General features: G+C 39.9%; 1 protein-coding gene across 3 annotated transcripts in view; it reads right to left on the bottom strand.

The window, feature by feature from the left end:
- Dnajb14 (DnaJ heat shock protein family (Hsp40) member B14) overlaps positions 1-24,125 on the bottom strand; it is a 62,826-nt gene that overhangs the window by 25,960 nt on the left and 12,741 nt on the right. For 2 of the 3 annotated variants that reach the window (XM_017796396.2, XM_008826166.3), the window contains exons 2-3: positions 15,632-15,800; positions 7,034-7,179 (exon numbers count right to left, since the gene is read on the bottom strand). In XM_017796396.2, coding sequence (XP_017651885.1) covers positions 7,034-7,179; positions 15,632-15,800 — 315 coding nt within the window. The remainder of the gene's footprint in view (positions 1-7,033; positions 7,180-15,631; positions 15,801-24,125) is intronic. The other variant, XM_008826167.3, reaches the window with a different exon arrangement.

Below are 24,125 nucleotides of genomic sequence, written 5' to 3'. Positions count from 1 at the left end.
TCCATCCTATCTTTAAAGCTGCTGATTTTTAAACTGCCCTGCCTCATTCTCACTTCCAAGTCTTTACTGGCCCTCTCTTCTCTAGCCATAAAAATCATACTTATCCCATGAAACTAATTCACCTACTATACACATCTCCAATAACTACGACTGTAATGGTACTTCAGTCTCTGTTTCTCTGTCTCTCTGTGTCTGTTTCTCTCTCCCCCCCCCCCCTTTCGTGGTATTGTGATAGAACCTAAGGTATCATGAATGTTAGGTAAGTACTGGACCCCTAAGCTACATCCCCAGCCCTTAAAAAATTTGTTTTTGAAACAGGCACTCCCTGTTACCCAGGCTATCCCTGAGCTCACTCTGTAGCTCAGGCAAGCCCTAAACTTCTTGTCCTCCTGCTTCAGTCCCTTGAGTCCCTGGGATCACAGGTTCTCATGACCACGCCTACCACTATTCTATTTCTCTGACTTTTCTTCAGACTTGTCCTCCCAATATCAACCTTCTCAAGCTTGGTTGCACCCACTTGCTTAAGACCATTGCAAACCTTCCAGACTGTTGACACTTGTAAGAAAGAAGGGGCCGGGAGAGTCAGGCACACTCCCCAAAATCAGTGACCCAAGTTGAAGGGTGGGTGGAGGCATGGACAGGGACAAGACACAGGACACTAAGAGTACCTTAAGCGGGGGGATGCCATGATGCTCTCACCATTTTGGATGGCTGCTGGAAAGTCACAATATGGAGACTTTCCAGTGTGGCCTTGGTGTGGGGGGAGCCCCCACACTCCTGTAAGTAACCTCTCAGCCACTGCTCTATAAGTAACCCCAATAAACTTTTTAGTTTTCCAAACTATAGTTTGGAGAAATTATACCTCCAGTTGTCCTAAGGACCATGGAAGGAGGGGGATGGATGGCATTTGTACCTCCCAGGAGGAATTTTAGCAACACATCCTTTTCTATTTTGGTATTAATTATAGTTTGTCTTCTAGGAGAAACTGAGCAATTTTGTTAATCTTTCTGTGTCTCAATTTTTTTATTTATAAAACAATGATGACACTAGACCTCTGACTATTTCACTTTGGCAGGGAAGGGGGTTAAGACAGGGTCTCTGTAATTCAAGATAGCCTCAAACACTTCATGTATCTGAGGATGATCTTGAACTCCTGATCCTCCTGCCTCTATCACCTAAGTACTGATAATACAGGTGTATGCCACCAGGTGTGACCTCACAAGAATTTCAATGAACATTAAATGAAAAAAAATGGGAATGAAAAACTATCAAATGTTTGTCAAATGTTAGGCATCACGACACTGTAAATGTTTTGTATGAAGTATATCTCCTTTTATGAATTACAAGTTCTGTGAGGAAGAAGGGAATCTCAAATTCTCTCATTCAGATAAGAAATAGCTCAGAAGGTAAAATTAACCTCTTTGTTCTGAGAGATATGTTCCTGAGTCTACAATGTTAATATTAAACCACCCTGACAAATACAAGCAATAGCACATGATCCATGTTATGAAAAATAAACAACAAATCCTCACCCTCTGCTATTACATTTACATGTATGCTGATAATGGCTATTTCAATAGTCTCTGGCAAACTTCATTCTTTGAAGGTAATGTAAACTCATTTGGGTTTTTATTGGTTGGTTGGCAGTGCTGAGTAGCTAAGGCCTGGCATATACTAAGCTACATTCCTCTCAAAACCGGTATATGAATTAACTTATTTTTATTTTAGGTATATGAGTGTTTTGCCTACATGTATGGAAGTATACCACATGAGTGCAATGCCTGCAGAGGTCAGAAGATGGAGTTGGATACTCTGGAACTGGAGATAAAGATGGTTGTTAGCTGTCATGTGGGTGCTGTTGGGAACCAAACCCAGGTCCCTTGAAAGAGCAGTTAAGTGCTCTTAACCACTGAGCCATCTTTCCAGCCCAATCTAGGTAAGTTTTAATGGCATTTATGTCAGAGAAAAGAGAAGGAATCAATTTCATTAAATTTTTGTTTGTCTGTTTGAGACAGGGTCTCACTATGTAGCCCCAGCTGGCCTGGAACTTGCTATGTAGACATCCCAGGTGGCCTCCATCTCACAGCCACCTGCCTGCCTCTGCCTCCCCTGGGATTAAAGTCCTGCTGCACCTTGCTAGGCTTTCTTTAGAATACTTTTCAAAATATGTTATGTTATGTTGTGAAAGCCATTCTGTAAAATATATGTTTCTGTTTTGACGACCTTATAGATTTCACTGGAAAGATGAAACAGCCACACTTAGCCCACTGTCCTTAAGAGCATTTGTTTATTTCTAAAGCCTTACAAAATCACAAATATAACATAACTAATTTAATTCCCTAAACCAATTATTTTTCTATTCACGAAAATAAAAGGCAACTAATTTCTATTTTCTACAAAATATTTCAGTAATTACAATACAATCAAACTTTAATTTTCATAAAAGACCAAAAAGGGGACCTCAGCAGGTAAAGGTAAAGGTACTTGCCACCAAACCTGATAACCTGAGTTCAATCCCCAGGATTGACAGGGTGGAAGGAGAGAATCAACTATCATGAGATGTCCTGACCTTGTGCATGCACATGCACACACACGCAAATAAATAAATGTAATTAACTTTTTAAAAAAGAATACAACGCCAAAGCCTTGCCTCTACTTAGAAATAACAGAATTCCAAAAATGGAAGACTGGTGACAAGTAGAACTAGATGACTCAGAATGCACTGAAATCTCGCATACTTAATGACGTGTGTGACAACAATGGCTACGCTATTTCTAACTACATTCGCTCACCAAGAATCTGTGGAGTACAACTTGGGTTTTCTCCCAAGTTTCCACTGCATGAAATCTGGCTCATGAACCAACTCCCAATTCTGATCCTCTTTGGGACTAATAAATTGGCATTCTGATTTATGGATAATCTCCTGTGTATTGAATAATGTGAGCTTCTCCTTAGAGATAAATCACCTCCAAGCATGCTGATCATTATTAGTTCTGGTTTACAAAGCAAACCATTAAACCCTGAATATACAACACCAAAATCTTACGACTTGGTAAAACCCTTCAAGTGTCTCACTGGCTTTGTGGGAGTGGCACTTAATGCTGCTCACCTCTTCAAAGGGCAGTGGCAACCATAGAACACAGGTACTTATATGCTTAGTGTTGTTCTGAGACCCGCATGCTAATGCGACCTCAATACGTAAGTAGGAATAAATAAAGGTCAACAGTCTTCAAGGGGGTGGGGGATCTTTTTTTCTTTGTTTTTGTTCTCTGTAGTACTGGAGACCAAACTCAAGACATTGTGTAATACTCCACAGACATTCTAAAACATTCTGCCACAGAGCCACAGCCAGTTTAACATCATTTTGCTTTTGAGACAGGGTCTTAAGTAGCCCTGATTAGCCTTAAACTCACGATATGTAGTCAAGGAGTCCCTGAACTCCGATCTTCCTGCCTCTACCTCCCAGGGTATCTCAACCATGCCTGGGGCCGAGCCCAATATTTTAACATTAGGAAGAATTACTACTGATAACACCAGTAGATCATAACAGGAAATTATCTATTGCCAAATTATTTTAAATATTTTTAAAACCATCAATTTTTTGTGATTTTTTTATTACATATGTTCTTTGACAATTTCCTGCATATGTACAGTGCATTCTGACTACTGCCTCCTCCATGTCCTCATCAGGTTAGCTGTCCCTCCTCCCTAGAAACTCATACTCACTTCCTTCTGTTTTGTTTTGTGAGCCATTGAGTTTAACTAGGGCCATCTGTGATCATGGGATTGGAAGTATCCAGTGAAGTCTGGTAGATCAGCAGTAGATACACAAGTCAATGGAAAAGGCCACGTATTTAAATTAAACATTTTTAGTTCATAATGTGAAACTTTTAATTTTGTGGGAAATGTGCTAGCAAGTAGTTTTCTAAAGATGTCAGCTGCTTCTGCTTCTTCTATGAGTGGAAATAAGAGTTTTCTATTGACTGAAGTTTACAATTCTTCATAGAAATTATGCAGTGAAACAAACATTTACTGGAAAATTTTATCGGAAATTTCCCAAGTTTGCATACTACCGAGTTAGAAATTAGCCTCCTGGGCCCAGCGGTGACACACACCCTTAATCCCAATACTTGGGAGGCAGAGGCAGAGGCAGTCAGATCTCTGTGAGTTCCAGGCCAGCCTGGTCTACATAGTGAGTTCCAGACCATCTGGGGCTACAAGGAGACCCTGTCTCAAAAAGACTAAAAAGAAAGGAAGAAAAAGAAATTAGCCCCCTAATTGCTACTACCTATGTTATTTTTGCTTAATGGTAAGTATGTATTTTATTTGGAAAGTAAAAAATAATGGCCATATTTCCTGGACATATTCTTCAGAAAATGAACTGACATAAATGTGATATATTTATTTTTTTAAATTTTGCAGTGCTGGGGATTAGACCCAGCAGCCATTGGTTGCCAATACTTCAGCAAGTAGGGTTAGGGTTATTTACTCACTTCTCCCATAGCTGTGCTGGTATTTTGTCGGGCTTGAGCTTACATGGAACTTGTGAATGCTGTCACCATTGCCTTGAGTTCACTTTACATCTCTATTGCTTTTGCCTGTCTTGCATCCATACTGTAGAATAAACTACAGACTGACAGCAGGGATTCCTGCAGGGTCAGGAATTGGGCCACAGCTCCCAGAATGAGTTGGGCCTCAGAAATCTTTTCTGAGCAAGCATTCTACCATTGAGCCACACCCCCAGTCCAGAATCCTGTTTTCTAGATGGTGGGCATGCTAGACAATCTGTACTGCTGAGTCAAATCCCTAGGCCCCTGAAATGTGATTTTTAAGTTAGCACATTTTAATAAAGTTACATTTCCTATACTTTCTTTATAAAAACATAAATATATGTTGTGTGTGTATGTGTATGTGTGCACCATAGCACATGTGTGGAGGTCAGAGGATGATTGGTGGGAGTCAGTTCTCTCCATGTGGGTCCTAACAACCAAGCTCAGGTCATCGGGCTTGTGCCTCTACCTGCTGAGCCATCTCACACGTCCTATACTTTAACATGCCACTGTTACCTTAAGGAAATGCTATTTCACTTGTCCATAAGCACCACTTTGGCAGTGCTTTTTTATTGGAATATGTTAGTAATTCCCAAATGTATTTTCCTTGGCAACATCCTTCAACAAATAAGACTGTCTTGCAAACAATTTATTTTCTTCTTTCCTTTCTTTCTTTCTTTCTTTCTTTCTTTCTTTCTTTCTTTCTTTTTTTTTTCAGCTAAATAAAAACAACTATACTATAGACTGGAACTTGCTATGTAGACCAGGCTGGCCTAAAAGTTGTGATCTTCCTGCCTCAGCGTCCTAAGTACTGGAATTACAGGAATGTGCCACCATGCCTGGCTTATAAACAATTCTGATAGATTTTTATGAGGAACAAATTGTGTCTTCTTTTTAAAACATTTAAAAAATAAGTACCTCCTTTGTTATAGTTGAAGACCCCAGCATTTTACTGGAAATGCCAAACACTGGCTCTATGAATGCCAAATTCAAAAGAATGAACACTCACGGATTTAAATATTTTACTCTGGCTAATAAGTAAACTATTACAAATAAATTGGAATGAAATATGACATTATTATGATTGTCTGTCTTCAAGTAAATCTTTACTTAATAACCAAACTACAGGAGTCCTGCCAGAAAAAGAAAAGACTTGCATGTAACTTTCATAACAACATACAAAGTGTGACATTACAAAATCAGTTACCTGTGTTTATTTACTAAATTCACCAAACTTGAAAGACTATTAAGAAGTAAAACAGAAAACAGGCAAGAAATAAGAACTCTTTTTTTTTCGTCTTTTTTTGAGACAGGGTCTCCCTGTAGCCCCAGCTGGCCTAGAACTCACTATATAAGACCGGACTGGCCTCGTACTCATAGAGATCTGCCTGCCTCTGGCTCTGCCTCTGTCTCCTGAGTGCTGGGATTAAAGGCAAGCACCATAATGCCCAGCTTAAGAACTCTTTTTTTTTTTTTTTTTTTTTTGGTCTTTTTGAGATAGGGTCTCCCTGTAGCCCCAGCTGTCCTGGAACTCACTATGTAGACCAGGCTGGCCTCAGATGAAAAAAAAATGACATTACTAGAAATCCATTTAAACAATGTGAAAATAGCGTTACATAAGAGCACTGAGCTCAAGACAAGCCCGAGTTAGCTGGTAAATTCAAGGTCAACCTAGGTTACACAGCAAGACTCTGTCCCAAAACCTCAAAGGCTGGAGAGGCAACTCTGTGACAGACGCTTACCTAACATGCACATGGTCCCTGGGTTTGATCTCTAGCATCACAAAAAAACAAAAAACAAACAAAAAACCTGATCAGGGTACACAGGAATGTAAAAATACTGAAGGTAGAATCCCTAGAATAAAGATTGTCGAGAACATTCCAATTCTAGACAGCCTCTAGTAAAAAGTTCTCAAGCTTTATTTCACTTTTAGGTCACCAGGAATCACATAACAATATGCTAGAAGTTAGTGCAAACCACTAGTCTATTTTTCTTCTTTCTTTTTTTTTATGTGTATGAGTGTATAGCCTGCATGTATGTAAGTGCACCCATGTCATGTAATGCCCAAGGAGGTCAGAAGAGGGCGTCGGATCCCCTGGAACTAGAGTTACAGACAGTTAGCCACCATGTGGGTGCTGGGATTCAAATCCCGGTCCTCTGTAAGAGCAGTCAGTGCTCTTAACCACTGAGCCATCTCTCTAGCTCCCCATTAATCTATTTGTTCAAACTCAACTAGAAAGCATTTGTGCAAACTAAACTGGAAGTTACTTAAGACTGTCAAAAGCATGGTGCCTTTTACAGGCAAATAGCACTTGCTCAGCTGGATAACATAAACTATCACTAAAGTTTTAAAGGCATTTTCATTCCCTTCCTTAAGCTGGATTCTAAACGCACCAGTCCAAAAGTAGAATTTAGCATTAGAAAAACTGTAAAGTGAATTCTAAAAAAAACACCTTAGTGAAGTTTTTAAAAGTTTACTTTACTTTTGAAAGCATCCGTTGCTCCAGGTGCATGGTTTTTGTCTGGATGAAACTTCAAAGCAAGCTTTCTGTAAGCTTTTTTCAAATCTTCATCACCAGCATCTTTTGTAACTCCAAGTACTTCATAGTAATTTTTACATTTGTTTATGCTGTGAACAAGAAAGTGTGTTATGATGTAAATTCCAAAGAACATTATGTAAACTTCTACTAGAATAGCATAAGGAACTGTCTGTGGCTTGTGGAGACGTATCCCTTCAAGACTTAGTTTGCAGCATTATCTATTCTGGCTATAGACCATTCCTCCAACCTCTTCCCAGTCTAAGGAGAATCAGCCATGAGACTGTCCACAGTACAACTACGGAGAAGGAAGCCCATGATAATTACAGATGAAAGGCACTGTACTCATTCCGACTAAAATGGAAAAGTAAGAACAATTTTATAGTACTCTTCAATAAATTTAAAAACAATTCTGAACTCCTCCAAAGTATATCACAATTAAGAATGAATAAACGTAAGAATTTTGTTACTGTATAATTACAAACACAAAAGCAAGTTTAGTACATGGAAAATACTTGCAGTATCCTATGGCTAAGAAAAGTTAGTTCAGCACCATTACATTAATGAGAACTTACTCTGAAAATATCATGGGTTCTTTGTTAATAAAATATTAAAAATTAACAATGGGAATAAAAACTATTTATAATATCCAATTACAAATACTAATCTGTATATTCCTAGAGATTTCTTAATACAGGTTTTTACTTTAAAAGACAGAACACACTGAAGTATGGAGTACTTAAAAGTATATTAGGAATGGAAAAGAAACCCTCTGAATGAATTAGAGAACAGTAAGGCCTTTTGGATGCCAGCATTCTCCTGCAACCAAAATAACCTGACACCACAAAAACCAGGGTAGGGCTGAGTGGAGCTCAATGGCAGAGCATCCACAGCATACAGGCTGAGGCTCTGTGCTCAATCGGGAAGGAAAAAGTCTTCTGTCTGTATAGTGTTTTGCGACTTTAGTTGCATTCCACGCTGGAGTCTTGACAACATGACAGGCAAGCCAACCTAAGGCATATTGTCACTAGAAGCTAAAAAGGGGGACGTGGGAGGAGGGAGAGAGAGAAAGAAAGAGGAGGAGGGCAGGAGAAAGCTGCAAACACCCATTTTTGTTGTTTGTTCTCTTTTACTACTGAAGTTGGCTATCACAGTGCTTGGCACACGCCAGATTCTCAGTAGACATTTTTTAAGCGGATGAGCCTTGGCTCTCCTTTTATAATGGAACTATTTGTTACGAATCATATGTATGGGGAAGAAAGAAGAGAAGGCTTATGATTATAGAAATTCCAGAATTGTCCCATAATCACATTAACAAAAATCCGTCAGCTGACCCTCACTGAACATCAGCTACACCCCAGTGAACTGAGCACCTGAGACAGCGCAGGTGCAAAGGAAACGCTGCCTGGAGAGTCATGCTCCTTGATATGCTAGAAACTGTAACAGGACAAGGCACCTCAGGCATCTACTGTGCCAGGCACAGCCCCAGCAAGTACCATAAAGCTCTGAGAAGTGAGAGCTCTTTAAAAGCTGACTTGACTTCTGTTAAAGGCAAAAACCTGGCCTCAAAGGAGGTGAAGCTGCTGCAGAATCTTCATTTATCCTAGCTGTGTGAACACCGCAACACTCTGCTGCCAAAATGTTATACCTGGTTACAGACTGCTGCCTTCTGCCCAGTGCAAATCCTACAATCTAATATTTATTTTTTAGATGATGATGAATTCCAAATTCTAAACTACATCTGATCACAGAAAAATTCACATAAAGAACTGTTTTTATTTTGCTAATTATTTTAAAGACAGTATCTTGTTTATTCTTCACTAGGTAGCTATTTCTATTTCACAAATGAGGACTTGAAAAGTTAAACAAATTGCCAAATGTCACATACCCAAGTAATAGAGTATTGTTCACATTTCTGCTAGGTACTGTTTCAAATGCTATCAATGGTAAAAAGTAAATAGTAAAAAAACAACAAAAAAATATCCCTAAGCACATTAAATTTACAGTTGGGAGGGAGTAAGCAGTAAACAGATGTATGGTGATAGACAAATTCAGAAAAATAAAGTGGCAAGAATGATAGAAAGCAGAGGTAGGCCTGCTAGTTTAAATAGGGCGACCAGGGAAGCCCAGCAAGTAGGGCTTCAAATCTTGGTTTCTCTGGCTGAAAAACGTGGTGTCCAAGCACTCTGAGGGATGGTCATCACTGCCAATCTTTGACTGTCAGTCCTCAGGCAGACGCTCCTGGATGCTGGGGAAGGTGCTTGCTGCCCTGAATGCTCTTTTCTGCCTCCTGTTTTATAAACTAGTTTTCTCTAGCTTCTTCAGACCCAAGCTTAGCTCTTTATTTTACCAAGAATTCAAATTCCTGGGCCTGGAGGTCCTCCTCTTACATTCTTCTAAGGCCTCTAAATTTAGTCTTATCCTGACAGTCAGCACACTAATATTGCCTTGTTCTCACTTGACTAATCTTCTAGATTAGAGAATCTTGGAAAGCAGGTATGCTGCAGGAGAAACACAGTAGAGAAAGGACTAAACTACAATACGGTAAACACCACCCAAATATAAAAAAGAAAAAAAGGCAGCAATAAAGTAACCATTGGCAATCCTAAAGTCATTACTATTTGATCTGAAAGTTATGCTTACTTTTGTTCCAAATTAACACTCTAAAATCATTTTTGCTTCCATTTCCTGAGTATAGACTTGCAGGTAATGGAAAACAGCAGCCTGTGAGAGGACTAAGTGTCAAGAAGGTAACTAGAATCCTCGTGATGACACAGAAAGAATAAAAGCTAGACAAGAACACAACCAGCTCACTAATTCTACACTGTATTCAGCTCTACCAAATCTTTCTGCTCTGAAATTTCCACAATGTATTAGAGAAAATGTCTTGAGAAGCTAGCAGAGCCATGAAGTCGTCAACTACAGCAGTAATAATAACAGACTGGCTGAAGATTATTCTGGTTAGCTCCCTGTTGGTGTGATAAACACCACGACCAAAGGCAACTCAGGGAGGAAAGGGTTTATTTCAGCTGACAAATCCAGGTGACAGTGCCCAGAGGAAGCCACGGCAGGAATTCAGAACCTGAAGGAAGGAACTGAAGCAAAAACCACAGAGGAGTGCTATTTGCAGCTCGTTCACCCAGGCTGGTCCTCAGTCAGCAACCCCACCCCCTTTTTGAGACAAGGTCTCATTATGTAACCCTGGCTGGCCTGGAACTCCCTATGTAGACCATGCTGATTTTGAACTCATAGGGATCACCAGCCTCTGCCACCTGAGTGCTGGGATTAAAGGCAAAGGCGGGTGTGAGCTTCAGTCATCTGCTTTCTTACACACCCCAGGGCCACCTGCCCAGGGCCACACTGCTCACAGTGGTCTAGGCCCTCCCACAATACTTCCTAGTCAAGACAATTTCCTACTGACACAGCCACAAGTCATCTGATCTGTCTATCCCTCAACTGAGACTCCCCCTTCCCAACTGAACATTGGTTGTGTCTAGTGAACAACAGAGCTATGCAGGATAGTTACATACTTCAAGTAACACCTTCAGCTACTTTTTCCAATCAAATGAGAAGTTACTTGAATTCAGACTGTTGTCAATCAGCTCTTTTCTTGTTACTTTTCTCCTTGCTATGATACCTGACAGAAGCAACTTAAGGAACCAAGCATTTACTTTGGTGGAGTGGAAGTCTATCACAGCAGGAAGGTCAAGCTGATCATGCTGCATGTAGACAGGAGAGAGAGCAGAGATCAAAGAATGCTCGATAGAACTTAATTTTCTCCTTTTCAGGCAGTTTAGCCCATGGAATGGTGCTACCTAGATTTATAGCAGGGCTACCTCAATTAACCTAATCTACAGAATAACTTGCTTAGAGTTGGTTTGCCCAGAGACTTGTCTCTGAGGTGATTCTTGATCCTGTCATGTCAGCAACTAATAAAAGCAACTGTCAAATGTTTAATTTGTTCCTTTCTGAAAGAGTCAAACCTTCTGTAGCCTTAACAACAAATTTTAAAAATTTTCAAGGAGGCCGGTAATTTATACACATGTACCGCCCCCACCCCAGCCCCATGCTGCCCTAGATCTCTGCCAGGAAGGCGATAAACAGATATATCCCCTCAACTTTGGGCTAGAACCACGAACCAAAATAAATCTCTTTTCTGTATAACTCTGTAAGGGGGGAGAGGCAGCCAATTACCTATTTTGGAAGAGAATATTTATAACAAGGCCCAAAAGACTTGTTTGGATCTCAACAATGAGAATTTATGTTTGTGCCACCGTTTACATCTCCTTTTATATGACTGAATGACCAGGGGCAGGAGGAAAAGTCACCTTTCAATTCTCTCTTGTAAGATGTGTTACAGATGCTTATTTAAAGAGATTCCAGAGGCTAAGGATATGGCTCAGTTGGTAGAGTGTTTGTCTAACATGAATGAAGCCTTAGTTCCAATCCCCAACACCTAGGTGTGATTATGGAGGTATAGGCAAGAAGATCAGAAAATCAAGGTTATCCTCAGCTACACAGAGAGTTCAAGGCCAGCCTGGGATACAACAGACCTTGCTGTGTAGACCAGGCTACTCACAGAGATCCACCTGCCTCTGCCTCCCGAGTGCTGGGATTAAAGGCCTGTGCCACCATGCCTGGCTGTGAAACACTTATCTCTGAGACAAGGCAACAATTCTTTTCATGAGTTTGGCAACTGTAATTTATCTTCCTTTAATTTAGAGAACTGAAGCTTAAAACAAATAAACCAACCAACCAAAAAGACAAAGCCAGGCACTGTGGCCTAACACTTGTGAACTCAGCACCCTAGATGGAGGCTGAAGCAGGAGGACCATGAGTTCAAGGTTGGTCTAGGCTATATAGCAAGACTGTCTGAAAAAAAAAAAAAAAAAAAAAGGGAAGGGAGACTGAAGTTGAAATCAAATCTGAAATTCAAATGTTTATAGTTCAAATGATTTAACAGTTATACAGAAATGTTCCTAGGTGATAAATATAATAGCTCAGTAAGTGATTGCATGCTGGGTTTTGCTTTCTGTTTTTTTTTTAAATACAGGATGCTCTTTTTTCATTGACTTCATAGTCTCTTTGACTTTTAACATGTATTCCAACTCAACCACAGCACATTTTAGTTTCACAGCATATTCATCTGCTAAGTTGCACAACTTTTCTTCAGTGTTACTCTAAGAAAGTACTTATGCAATGGAGGCAATATTATTGCATGGCTTCTCCCTATCGAGCCAAGTTGTTACTGAGCAACTTGTTTGTATAATCATCTTCTCTATCAGGACAGTGTACTTTCTTGAGAAAAATCCCTTGTGTATAAGCAAAACAAAAACAAAAAGCACAAGGTTTAAGTTTTTGCCATTGATCTGCTCCCTCACTAAGGCCACATGCTTACAAAGGCTACTATGAATAAGTGTAACATAATTCAGCTATGCAACTTGGATATGGGGTAATGTCTTATATATTTTGAATGACTTACGGATTCTCTTAAAAGAATGTTCCTGTCATAATTAGTCCCAGAAGGAGATATGGATGTATGTGTACAGACACATAGATATATATTTATAATTATATACACCTAATTTAAAAGACAGTAAAATTGGCTTAGAGACTCAATCTCTAGTACATCTTTGTTTCTAAACTAATTCTTTTACTCATGAGCAGTTGTGATTTTAAATATGGCTGGGCCCTCAGTCAATGCTAAATCAGCATTCCAGTCCTTTGCTTTTCTCCTTTGTAAATACTCACACTTTTGCTATTCTCCTCAAGCTTTCAACCTCATCTAACAGTTTTACTTCCAATTTCCAGAGAAAACAGAAGCCAACAGACAGATGCTCTCTCAATATTTTACATGTCTCCATCTGTCCATTCTCAAGATGTCCCATGTGTGCCCCAAGCACCACCACCACCATGAACACACTGCCTACCAGGTCTTCTGGGCTTTGTTGAAACACATATGGACGCGCAAGTACACGCGCACACACACAGACACGCACACACTCAATGCTAAAACAAAGGTATTGCTTTCCCTTATTCAGTTCCATTGTACCTTGGTTTCCTCTCTTTCTCATCACAGGTAGAGAAAAGAAAATGAAGAAATATGTTTTAAAAATAACACCAGATTTAGAAGATTATCATTGTCCAAAACTTACAACTTCAGTTTTTGGTTTGTTTTTTGTTTTCGGGTGGGGTGTCTTTTTGAAACAGGGTCTTCCTGTAGCCCCAGCTGGCCTGGAACTCACTATGTAGATAAGGCTGGGCTAGAACTCAGAGATTCACCTGGCTCTGCCTCCCGAGTGACAACTGTAGTTTTATTTCTTTGTTGCTGGTGAAACTTCCAAGTATATAGGGAATTCTATTCTAGGAAAAGAAAATTTCACAAAAATCATATCCAACTACCTCTGAGGTCCTTCATCAAGAATGTTCTTCTAACATAAAGTAATGCCTATAGGAAAGCACAGCTTGTTCTAGGATGCAATTTCCAGGAATACACTTTTCCATACTGCTTCCTTAAAGCTTTTCCTAAAAGAAGTCTAAAAGCAAGCACCCAACTCACTCAGACACCTCTTGGTGCAGTGCTCCACTTACACTAATGGTCAGTGGCATTATTTATACCATTCATACAAATCAACACCCTCTGTGGTGTTTACAACTAGAGAATCTATTTCCCTTTTCGTGATAACATTCAGAGAAAATGACACAATCAAGCTTCAGCATTTACAGATAAAGAGAAAAAAAGCAAGATAAACTACATTGACATTAGATCCAACATACGACAAGTCACTTTCCTGATAGATAAAATCTGAGTCTTGAAATATGGCACTACAAATTATAGTGAAGAAGGCAGTGAGAACAGAGGAAAATGGAGTGAGAAAAGAAGACTTTAAAGGACAAGAAAGGCCTACTCTGCCTGGTTTAAGCACTATCTGCTTACTTTGGTTCACTACACCACAGAATTGACTTTCCCTGAGAACACCCTGATTAGTCACATTCAGAGAACAGAGACTATCATCTTTACACTTTAGTTTCTCAGAAGAGCAACATCAGCACAATTTCCTTAAGTTACAGCAAGAAGCAAGCACTCTAAAGCATTTCACACGTAAAGCGTTTCATTTTCACAGAAACCCTTTTCTTATTTACAAAATTAGTAAACCCCAAATTTCAAAAAACTGAGTTTACAGTTGTTCAGCTGCACCCAATTCTGCTTCAGGTAGGAGTGTATCATGACAAGCCTTTCACTAGTAAACTAATTTTAAAAGGAGAGGGCATTATGGTGTTTGCATATATACAAAGACAGCTTAGCAAAAAAACATAAATAGAAAAGTTCTTAAGTAGGAAATTTAAATGTGCCATTACCCTTAATTTTCCCCATTTGATATTCTCCCATTTTTATGTATATATTATATTCCAATAAACAATTCACTCTCTTTCAAGTCATGGTCTAAATGATACAGAGAAACAAAGTTAGAGGGCCAAGAAAGTAAAAGGTCACAAATGGCCAAAACTCAGAGAATAAGAGTTTGTAGAATGTGAGTCCTTGGATAGGACTCCTATACAAAAATCCACCCACCCAGGGCTCAGGGACCATTGCGGAAGAAGGGGCAGAAAGATTCTAAGAGCCAGGGAGGAGGTGCATGACCATATGGAAATAGTCCTACAGGCTCCTGGCACTGTTCTCATACAAACTTACAACAATGGTGTCAACAAGGACGAGACCCATGCAAACTTAAGCAGACAAAAACCTAACACAGAACTGTGGAAATGGAAAGCAGATCCCAATCGTAGTCAAAGAAGTTTTGATACTTTTGGCTGAGGAAGAGGTGATCTTCTTAAAGGAAGAGACTCTAGATAGGCTGACTAGATTCCAGTGGATGAACATCTGGGGACACTAGCTTTACATGATAGGGCTTAACACAAATGACAGAATCTATGAATTCCAGTGGGAGAGTACCAAAGGGGAAAGGGGTATAAAGATGATTTTCTGTATGAAATACACAAGAATTCAATAAAAAATGTTTTTAAAAGACTCAAAGTTAAAATCATTTTTCTTATAAAAATTATTCTGAAGAATCTTTGTTGACTTACAGTTAATTTGGAAAATGAAACCCTCTGTATGATTACCATTGTAGAGGCTGATTTTACAAAGAATATTAAGCACAGGAGCACCCAGTTAATTCCTCAGGATCTGTTCTATTAAACTGTGCTTCAAAAACTTTTTTTTAGGTATTGTTTTTTTTTTTTAATATTTTATTATCTCCATTTTTATGTGTATGAGTGTTATACCTGCATGTAGGTAAGTACATCTGTGTTGTGCAATGCCTGTGGAGGACAAAAGAGGCTGTCAGATCCCCTGGAACTGGAGTTAAGGACAGTTGTTAGCTGCCATGTGGGTGCTGGGATTCGAACCTGGGTCTTCTGCAAGAACAGCCAGTGTTCTAAACCTCTGAGCCATCTCACCAGCCCCTTTTTTAAAGTATTGTACTATCAATAAGTTCCGTCGGCATCAGTGTTAAAGGAGATACAATTCATTCTCATTCCTACCTGAGAACTCCATCTACTTGGTCTTTGGTATAGACTTTTCCACCTTCTCCACCACTGGAGGTACTGTCCTTCGTACAGTTAGGCTTGCTCTGATCACCGCTTGATGGTTTTCGGCAATGAGTGCTGTTCCCAGCAGTGCTTCCGTTTTTCATAATTATTTCCAGTAGTGCTGTGGAAAGACAGATAAAATATACTGCACTCATTTACATCGAGATGCATACACTGAATCTTGAGGGAAAAAAAAGCAAACTGCAAAGTATCCTCCAAAAAATTTTGACATAGGCCTTTTCCCTTCCTCTTCCCCTTTTTTGAGACAGTATCTTTCTATGTAGTTGAGGGTGGCCTAGAACTATATAGACCAGGTTGACCTTGAACTTTGAATTCTGCCTTACTGGGATTATACTGCCAGTGCTGGGATTATAGGCATGATCCACCAAATCCAGGCTCCATAAGTTTTTATAAATAAGCATTTTTTAGTATATAACTATTCATAGAACATTAACTACCATTTGTAAAGACATAAAGCTAGTAACTTGAAATAACTATCATTTGATTGTTTATGACATACTTGTTATATCATAGTGAAACTGCAAAATAATTTCCTCTGAAAATAGTCTTTAAAAATAGCCAATGAGATTATCTACAAAAAACCCCAGAAATTAGACTTCCTGTTTATTTTCCAACGGCAACCAAAAAAAGCTAAAAGAAACTGGAATACTACTGTCTTTAAGTGAAAAAAAAATTGTCAACTTGAGCTGGACATTAATTTTCCTTAAAAAACATTTTTAAGGGCCTGGAAAGAAGGCTCAGTGGTTAAGAGCACTTACTGCTCTTGCAGGAGACCAAGATTAGGTTCCCAGCTTCCACATCAAGTAACTCACAACCACATATACAAGAGGATTCAATGTCTTCTTCTGGCTTCTGTCGGTACACAAATACATGTGGTGCACATAAGTGCACACAGGCACAGGCACACACAGGCACACACATGCACACACACATGCACACACATAAATAAAAAATATTTTAAAAAATTTTAAACAAAAAGAGAAAATGTATCACTAAAGATTTGCACTAAAGAAGGTATGGAGAGATGTTTTGGTGGTCAGGAGCACTAGAGGACCTGGTTTGCTTCCCACCACATGATGGCTAACACGGTCTGTAACTCCAGTTCCAGGAGATCTGATGCCCTCTTCTGGCCTGTGTGGGCATTACATAACACAGGTGTACTTATACGCATGCAAAACACTCATACACATAAAATAAAATTAAATAAAGAACTAAATTTTTTAATAATATTTTATTTATTATTTTTATTTTATGTGTATGTGTGCATTACTTGCATGTAAAGTGCATCCGTGTTGTGCAGTACCCACGGAGGACAGAAGAGGCTGTCAGATACCCTGGAACTGAAGTTACAGACAGGTGTTAGCTGCCATGTGGGTGCTGGGATTTGAACCCAGGTCTTCTGCAAGAACAACCAGTGTTCCTAACTGCTGAGACACCTCTCCAGCCCCAGAAATAAATTTTTAAAAAAGATTTGTCCTAAAGAAAAGAATAATGGGGGCTGCAGAGTTGACTCAGTGGTTAGGAGCACTGGCTGCTCTTGCAGAGGACCCAGATTCAAATCCCAGCACCCATACATGGTTAACAACCATCCATAACTCCAGTTACAGGGCATCTGATGCCCTTTTCTGTTCCCCACGGGTACATGCACAACACAGGTGCACTTATATACATGCAGGCATAACATTCATACATATAAAAAAAGAAAGAAGAACGTGTACATTTCAGACAGAAGGAAAATGAGTCCACAGGGGCAGATGTGCAAACAAGAATGGTGATCCATCCCACTGCGATGGTGACAAGCACATGTAAGTGCAAACATTGAGTATACAAAATAGTAACAATATCTAGAATTTACTTTAAAATAATCTAGGGGAACAGAAGCATAAAAGGAGGAATAGAATGAATTATGAAGAAGGTTGTTCATACAGTGGTTAAAGAAGGATGCGTGATGACTGATTATACTGTTTCTTTCTGTCTGTGTATGTTTAAAATTTTCCATAAAAACTAAAACTAAACAGTAAACAGCATTATCAAAGGGATAAAAGAGAAAAATTCATCATGATGGTAGATTTTTTAACATATTAACTGATAGAAATCATTAAGAATAAGGATGATATAAACATCTAAAATTTATCCAGCTTGATCTAAGTGTTGCTACATCCAACCAATGGAAAAAAAATTGTTTTTGAGTCTCATGTAGCACAGGCTGGTTTCAAACTTGTTGTGCATCCAAGGATGACTTTGAACTTCTGATCTTCCTGCCTCTATGTCCCAGGGTTCAGATTATACTCATGTGCTACCATACCCAGTTTACCCTGTGCTGGGGATGGAACCCAGGGTTTCTACCTTCTAGGCAAGCACTGAACCAATTTACAGACTGAGACAGGAACCCAGCCCTCCTTTTTTTTTTTTTTTTTTTTGGTCCTTAACTGTCCCCAGTTCCAGGGGATCTGATATCCTCTTCTGGCCTCCCCAGGCATTGTACAACACAGGTACACTTATACATGCAGGCAAAACTCATACACACAAATGAAAATCTTTTTTAAAAAATGTAACAAGCTGAGTATAGTGGTACAAGCCTTTAATCCTGGCAGTCGGAAGCAATAGCAGGGGGATCTCTGTGAGTTCAGCCCAGCCTGGTCTACCCAGGGTTATATAGTGAGACCCTGTCTTTTAAAAAATAGTTTTTAAAAAGGACCTTAAATCACAAATAGTTTGTAACATTATGCATAATGACAAAATACAGAAACAAATATCCATCACAAGATAAACATATATAGAATATGAACCATCCAGACAATGGAACACTATTTTGAAATAAGACAAAACTATTAACCTGCCTGTAGCATAGATAAACAGAAAACATGTTAAATAAAAGAAGGCAGGCACAAAAACCACATACCTCATGATTACACTTACATGAAATGTACAAGGACTAGGAAGCTGGTGACAGGCAAAGCACTTGCCTAGCTAGCCTTGGATTTAATCCCTAGCACCACTGATGGAGGGGAGGGGTTGAACTGCAAGTCTGAGTCAGCCTGGGCCATATACTGTGGAAAGAACTGGGGGAGGTAGGGAGGGAGGGAGGGAGGGAAGGAGGGAGGGAAGGAGGGAGGGAGGGAAGGAGGGAAGGAAAATAAACAGAAAAATACAGCAGGCAAATATACAGTTGGAGAGTAGATTAGTTTTACCAAGGGGAGTGGTTTAGTGGGTCAGAGGAAGGTGCTATGAGGCACGGCATCTAATGAATTTAGTTTTCTTTGTGAGGTTGGGAAATGTTCTAAAATTGTGGTAATGGTTGCACAAGTTTGTGAATTCACTAAACCCTACTTAACCATACTACTTTAAAGATTCAATTGTATAATATGTAAATTAGATCTCAATAGAGCCTTTATGCATACATCATTTTAAATTATATATTAAAAATTCTAACTGCCATTGGCAAATCTGCAAAAACACAGATAACCTACAGAAGCTTCTTTTTACCATTCTTTTTCCCTGGCTAATGCATAAGAGGTCACCAAAGACAGAAATTGTAGTTTTTGTTAACAATTCAATTGTAAATGATATAGAAAGCTAAATTAGATAGTAATCTATTAGTTATTAACAATATAACACCTATCATATATTTAGGTTTCAGCTGGAGCTCAGCCTGCACTTAAGGTAATCACAATGTTTGATGGTTTGAATGAGAAAGGTTCCCCATAGCCTGATGTATTTTAACACTTGGCTCTAGTTGGTGGTGCTGTTTGTGGACGTTTAGAAGGTGTGGCCTTGCTGGAGGAAGCAGTAGTCAGTGGAGGTGGGCTTGTAGAGCTCACAGTCACTCAAGTCCTAGTTCCAGTTTCTCTCTCTCCTTCCTGTGAGCTCTCAGGTGTGTCTGCTCCAGCTGCCTCCTTCCAAGCCTCCCCACCATGATGAACTCTTATTTATCCATCTGGAACCATAAGCCCAATAAATTCTTCCTTCTATAAGCTGCCTCGGTCATGGTGCTTTATCATTGCCACAGAACAATAACTAATACACACCAGAAGCAGCATATTCTATGTAGCAAGTAGAGATGCACGACATTTAAATAGAAAAACTTTTCTTTTTTTTTTTGGTCTTTTTGAAACAGGGTCTCCCTGTAGCCCCAGCTGGCCTGGAACTCACTAGGTAGGCCAGGCTGGCTTTGAACTCACAGAGATCTGCCTGCCTCTGCCTCCCAAGTACTGGGACTAAAGGTGTGCACCACCATGTCTAGAAAAACTTTTGAAAAAAAGCAACTGAAAGCCAGGTGCGGTGGCACACCCCTTTAATCCCAGCACTTAGGAGGTAGAAGCAGGCAGATCTCCATGAGTTTAAGGGCAGCCTGGTCTACACAGTGAGTTCCAGAAGAGCTGGGGCTACAGGAAGACTGTCTCAACAAAGACCAAAAATTAAATAAATATAAATAAATAGATAAATAAATAAATAATATAAAAAAGCAACAGAAAAGGAAATCTTGCTATGCAGATTAAGCAGCCTTCCCACCCGAAACCCTTCTGCCTCCACTCCTTAGCGCTGGGATCACAGGAGTGCACCATCATGCCAGGTCAGGAACTTAAATTTTAAATCCCTCCAAACTCTCACATAAAACCAAAGAGAATTAAGTAGCCAAATCACAACTCCAAGCAAAAAGTCCCCTAATATATGAAGACATGAACAATCAAATCAATCCATCAACAGCTAAAACGGTATGGTGGGTACTAGTGTCTGTAGAAAAGAGAACGGTTAAAAGGGCAACTGCCAAGCTGACAGAACAGAAGACCCCCCAAGTAACTGACAGAGCACACAGGCAAAACTGAGAGAATACATGAAAAGGAACAGGTTTTGCCCATGTATAATTACAAGAGTGTCAGGGTCCACAGTAAATCCTTAGAGTGAAGCTGCAGGGGCAGGACCTAATCTGAGGGAAAAACAGAGAAGAAAAGAAAGAGAAACTCCAGATAAAATGGGGGAGATCACAGTAAAGAACCCTACAGAGCTAGCTGACAAAGTTGCATATCATATAATCCCTACAGAGCTAGCTGACATAGTTAAACATCATGTAAAACCAGAAGGACCCTTGTGTATTTGTTTGTTTTGTTTTCTTGAAACAGGGTCTCCCTGTAGTCCCAGCTGCCATGGAACTCGCTATGTAGACCAGGTTGACCTCCATTTCACAGAGATCTGCCTGCCTCTGCCTGCTGAACGCTGGGACTAAAGGCATGTACCACCATGCCTGGCACCTCTGTGTATCCGGAAAGGTTAATAACTAAACTAACAGTACATAAAACAAGCAAAAGCAAATGACAGAGGTCAAACATAATGCAAAGTATTGCAATGGAAAAAAGAAAGTATAATCTCTGAAGACAATTAATGCACACCACAAAGACTTGCCAACCCAGCAGGTGAGCACTAGGCAGAACTACTTTAAGACATGATCTGAGACCGGGCGTGGTGATGCAAGCATTTAGTCCCAGCACTTGGGAGGCAGAGGCAGGTGGATCTCTGTGGAGGCAACCCTGGTCTACATAGTGAGTTCCAGGCCAGCTAGGGCTGCAGGGAGACCCTGTCTCAAAACAAACAAACAAACAAACAAAGAAAAACATGATATGAAAGAACAACAGTCAAACTTATAACCACCTCAGAAATCACCATCCAGATTTCAGGTGATAAAAATACAGGTAAGATTAAGAAACAAGGATGACGACGAGATGGCTCAGGAGTAAAGGCACTAGTGAACAAGCTTGAGGACCTGAATTTAGTCTCCAGAACCCATGAAAAGGTGAAAGGAAAGAACCAATGCCACAAAGATGGCATGCAAACACATCACACACATCACATGCACCAATAAATAATAATAATCAAAACAATCAAAAATCAAAGTCTATCCAAAAAGCCCAAGTTGGCTAGTCTGGTGGTACAGGCCTGTAACCGCAGGGCTCAGGAAGCAGAGTCAGAGGTAGAAGAATCATCAACACTGGTTCAACTGTGCTTGGGGCCAGCCCCAGCTACATAAGTCTCTGACTAAAAAAGAAAAAAAAAAGAGTAAGCTAAGTCAGACGTGTGAGTGTGATGCACACCTGTAATGCCTTCACGTGGGAAGATGAAGCATGAGGATCTCAAGTCTAAGGCCAGCCTAGGGTACATAGTGAGACCCTGTCTAAATGGCCAAATGAGAAGAATGAAGCTATTAAAAGCAAGAGATAATACCATACAGAGAAAGAGGATAGACAAAGGCTGTGTGCTGGACAGCTTCAGTTGTCAACATGACACACCTGAGTGGAGGGGACCTCAATTGAGGAACTTCCTCCATTGGGCATGTCTGTGAGGTATTTTCTTGAATGTTGAGTGATGGGGAGGGCCCAACCTACTGTGGGCAGTGCCACCCCTGGGCAGGGGGGCCTGTGTTAAGAAAGTAGGCTGAATGAGATGGGAATCTATTTTAAAGGTTAAAACTTCAATTTTATGTCTCATAGGGTTTATACTGAGTACAATAATGTATAACTATTAATTCAACACTGTGAACTTAAGTTACAGCTAATTTTGAAAGAGATGCATCTTTGCTCTGGACTATGTCAATGCTATTGTAAAGAAATGCTTCTACTAATTATGTGGTTATTAAATAAATTTAGAAAGAAAGAAAGAAAGAAAGAAAGAAAGAAAGAAAGAAAGAAAGATAGGCTGAGCACTGACTAGGGGAGCAAGTCAGTAAGCAGTGTTCCGCATGGTCTAGGAACCCACCCTGAGTGCCCACCTTGGCTTCCCTGATGATGGACTGTACTGTAAGCCAAAGAAACCCTTCTCTCCCCAAGTTGGTTTTGGTCAGTGTTTTCAGCACAGCAACAGAGGGTAACTAGAACAGACTAGAAGTTTCAAGAATGACAAAGGAAGTGGCAAATATTGAAATATAAAAAGTCAACATATGGAAACTATAAGTTTTAAAGAATAAAGCAAGGATAAAACAAACATTAATAACTAGAGAAAATTTTCTGATATATTCACAAAAACACTTAATGACATAAATAAAAGTATGAGTCACATACCAAAAAAAAAAAAATACTAAGAAAAACCAACACCTAAGATACACTCAAGTAAATAAAATTAATGGGGCATCTAGGCAAAAACAGAAAACAGGCAAAAATGATTTGTAAGAAAAAAAGTTGGGGCTGGAGAGATTGCTCAGCGGTTAAGAACACTGGCTGTTTTTGCAGAAGACCTGGGTTGTGAATGCCGGCACCCACATGGCAGCTAACAACTGTCTGTAACTCCAGTCCCAGGGGATCTGACAGCCTCTTCTGACCTCCTCAGGCATTGCACAACACGGGTGCACCTACCTACATGAAGGCAATACACGCATATACATAAAATAAAAATAACAAATAAAATTTTAAGAAAAGAAAAGTTATCAGACTTTGCTCATCAGTGTGGCATTTGCAAAAACACTGTAGTAACAAACTTAGATACCCAAGAAAAGACAATGTGAACCAAAGACGTTTTATCTACTGAGATGGTTAACACTGATTGTCAACTAGACAGGCTCTCAGATCCCTGAAAAAACACGCCTCTGGGCATGCCTGTGAGGGATTATCTAGATGAGGTTAGGTTGGGGGCGGGAGAGGCAGAGGTCCTGGATTACAAGCAAGGAAGAAAGGCAGCTGAGCAACAGCATGCCTCTGCCTGTTCTCTGACTGCAGGTACAGTGTGAGCAGCTGCCTCCTGTCCTGCACTTCCCTGCTCTGGAGGACTGTACCCTGGAACTGTGAGCCCAGATAAACCCTTCTTTCCTTAAATTGCTTTTGTCAGGTATTGTCCCAGCAACACAAAGTAACAATACATCCACCAAATGTAGTCACAGGTGAACTGTTCCCAGCATTCTAGAACTTAGGGAACAGAATTCCCACAGACTCTCCCTGTGATCTACTAGAGAACAAGCTTCTAGAATCCAAAATAATTACATATACCTGGGCATAAGAACTGGTGGTAAACATTAAGTGGATACTTTCAGAATTAAGACCGAAAGCTGGCTGAGACAGATTATAGTGTGTAATAACAGTTCAGATAATTTTTAAATAGTGGCTAAAAAACGATTGATGACATCTCCTTCCTTTCATTCCTTTGTCAGCGGGGGTTGGCAGGGCCTGTACAGCTTGACCCAAAGAAATGATTGGCATCAAGCAGGCAGTCACTGACAAACACAAGGCTGAGCTTGATATGACCTGCGACAATGGGGTTAAGGGGTAACTTGGGACACATGGGGGAAAACTGAAATGAGTGGGAATTACATTTCTCATTCAGTGGATAGTGACATGGAAATGGGAAGGCTAGGATGAACAGTGTTGTACCAGACTGAAAATGACAGGTGTGTGTGTGAGAGTGTGTGTGTGTGTGTGTGTGTGTGAGAGAGAGAGAGAGAGAGAGA

The sequence above is a fragment of the Nannospalax galili genome, unplaced genomic scaffold (genome assembly GCF_000622305.1).
Source record: "Nannospalax galili isolate Female #2095 unplaced genomic scaffold, S.galili_v1.0 scaffold189, whole genome shotgun sequence".
NCBI lineage: Eukaryota > Metazoa > Chordata > Mammalia > Rodentia > Spalacidae > Nannospalax > Nannospalax galili.
Note: the sequence above shows the minus strand (reverse complement) of the source record. Positions and strands in the feature narration are given on the sequence as shown.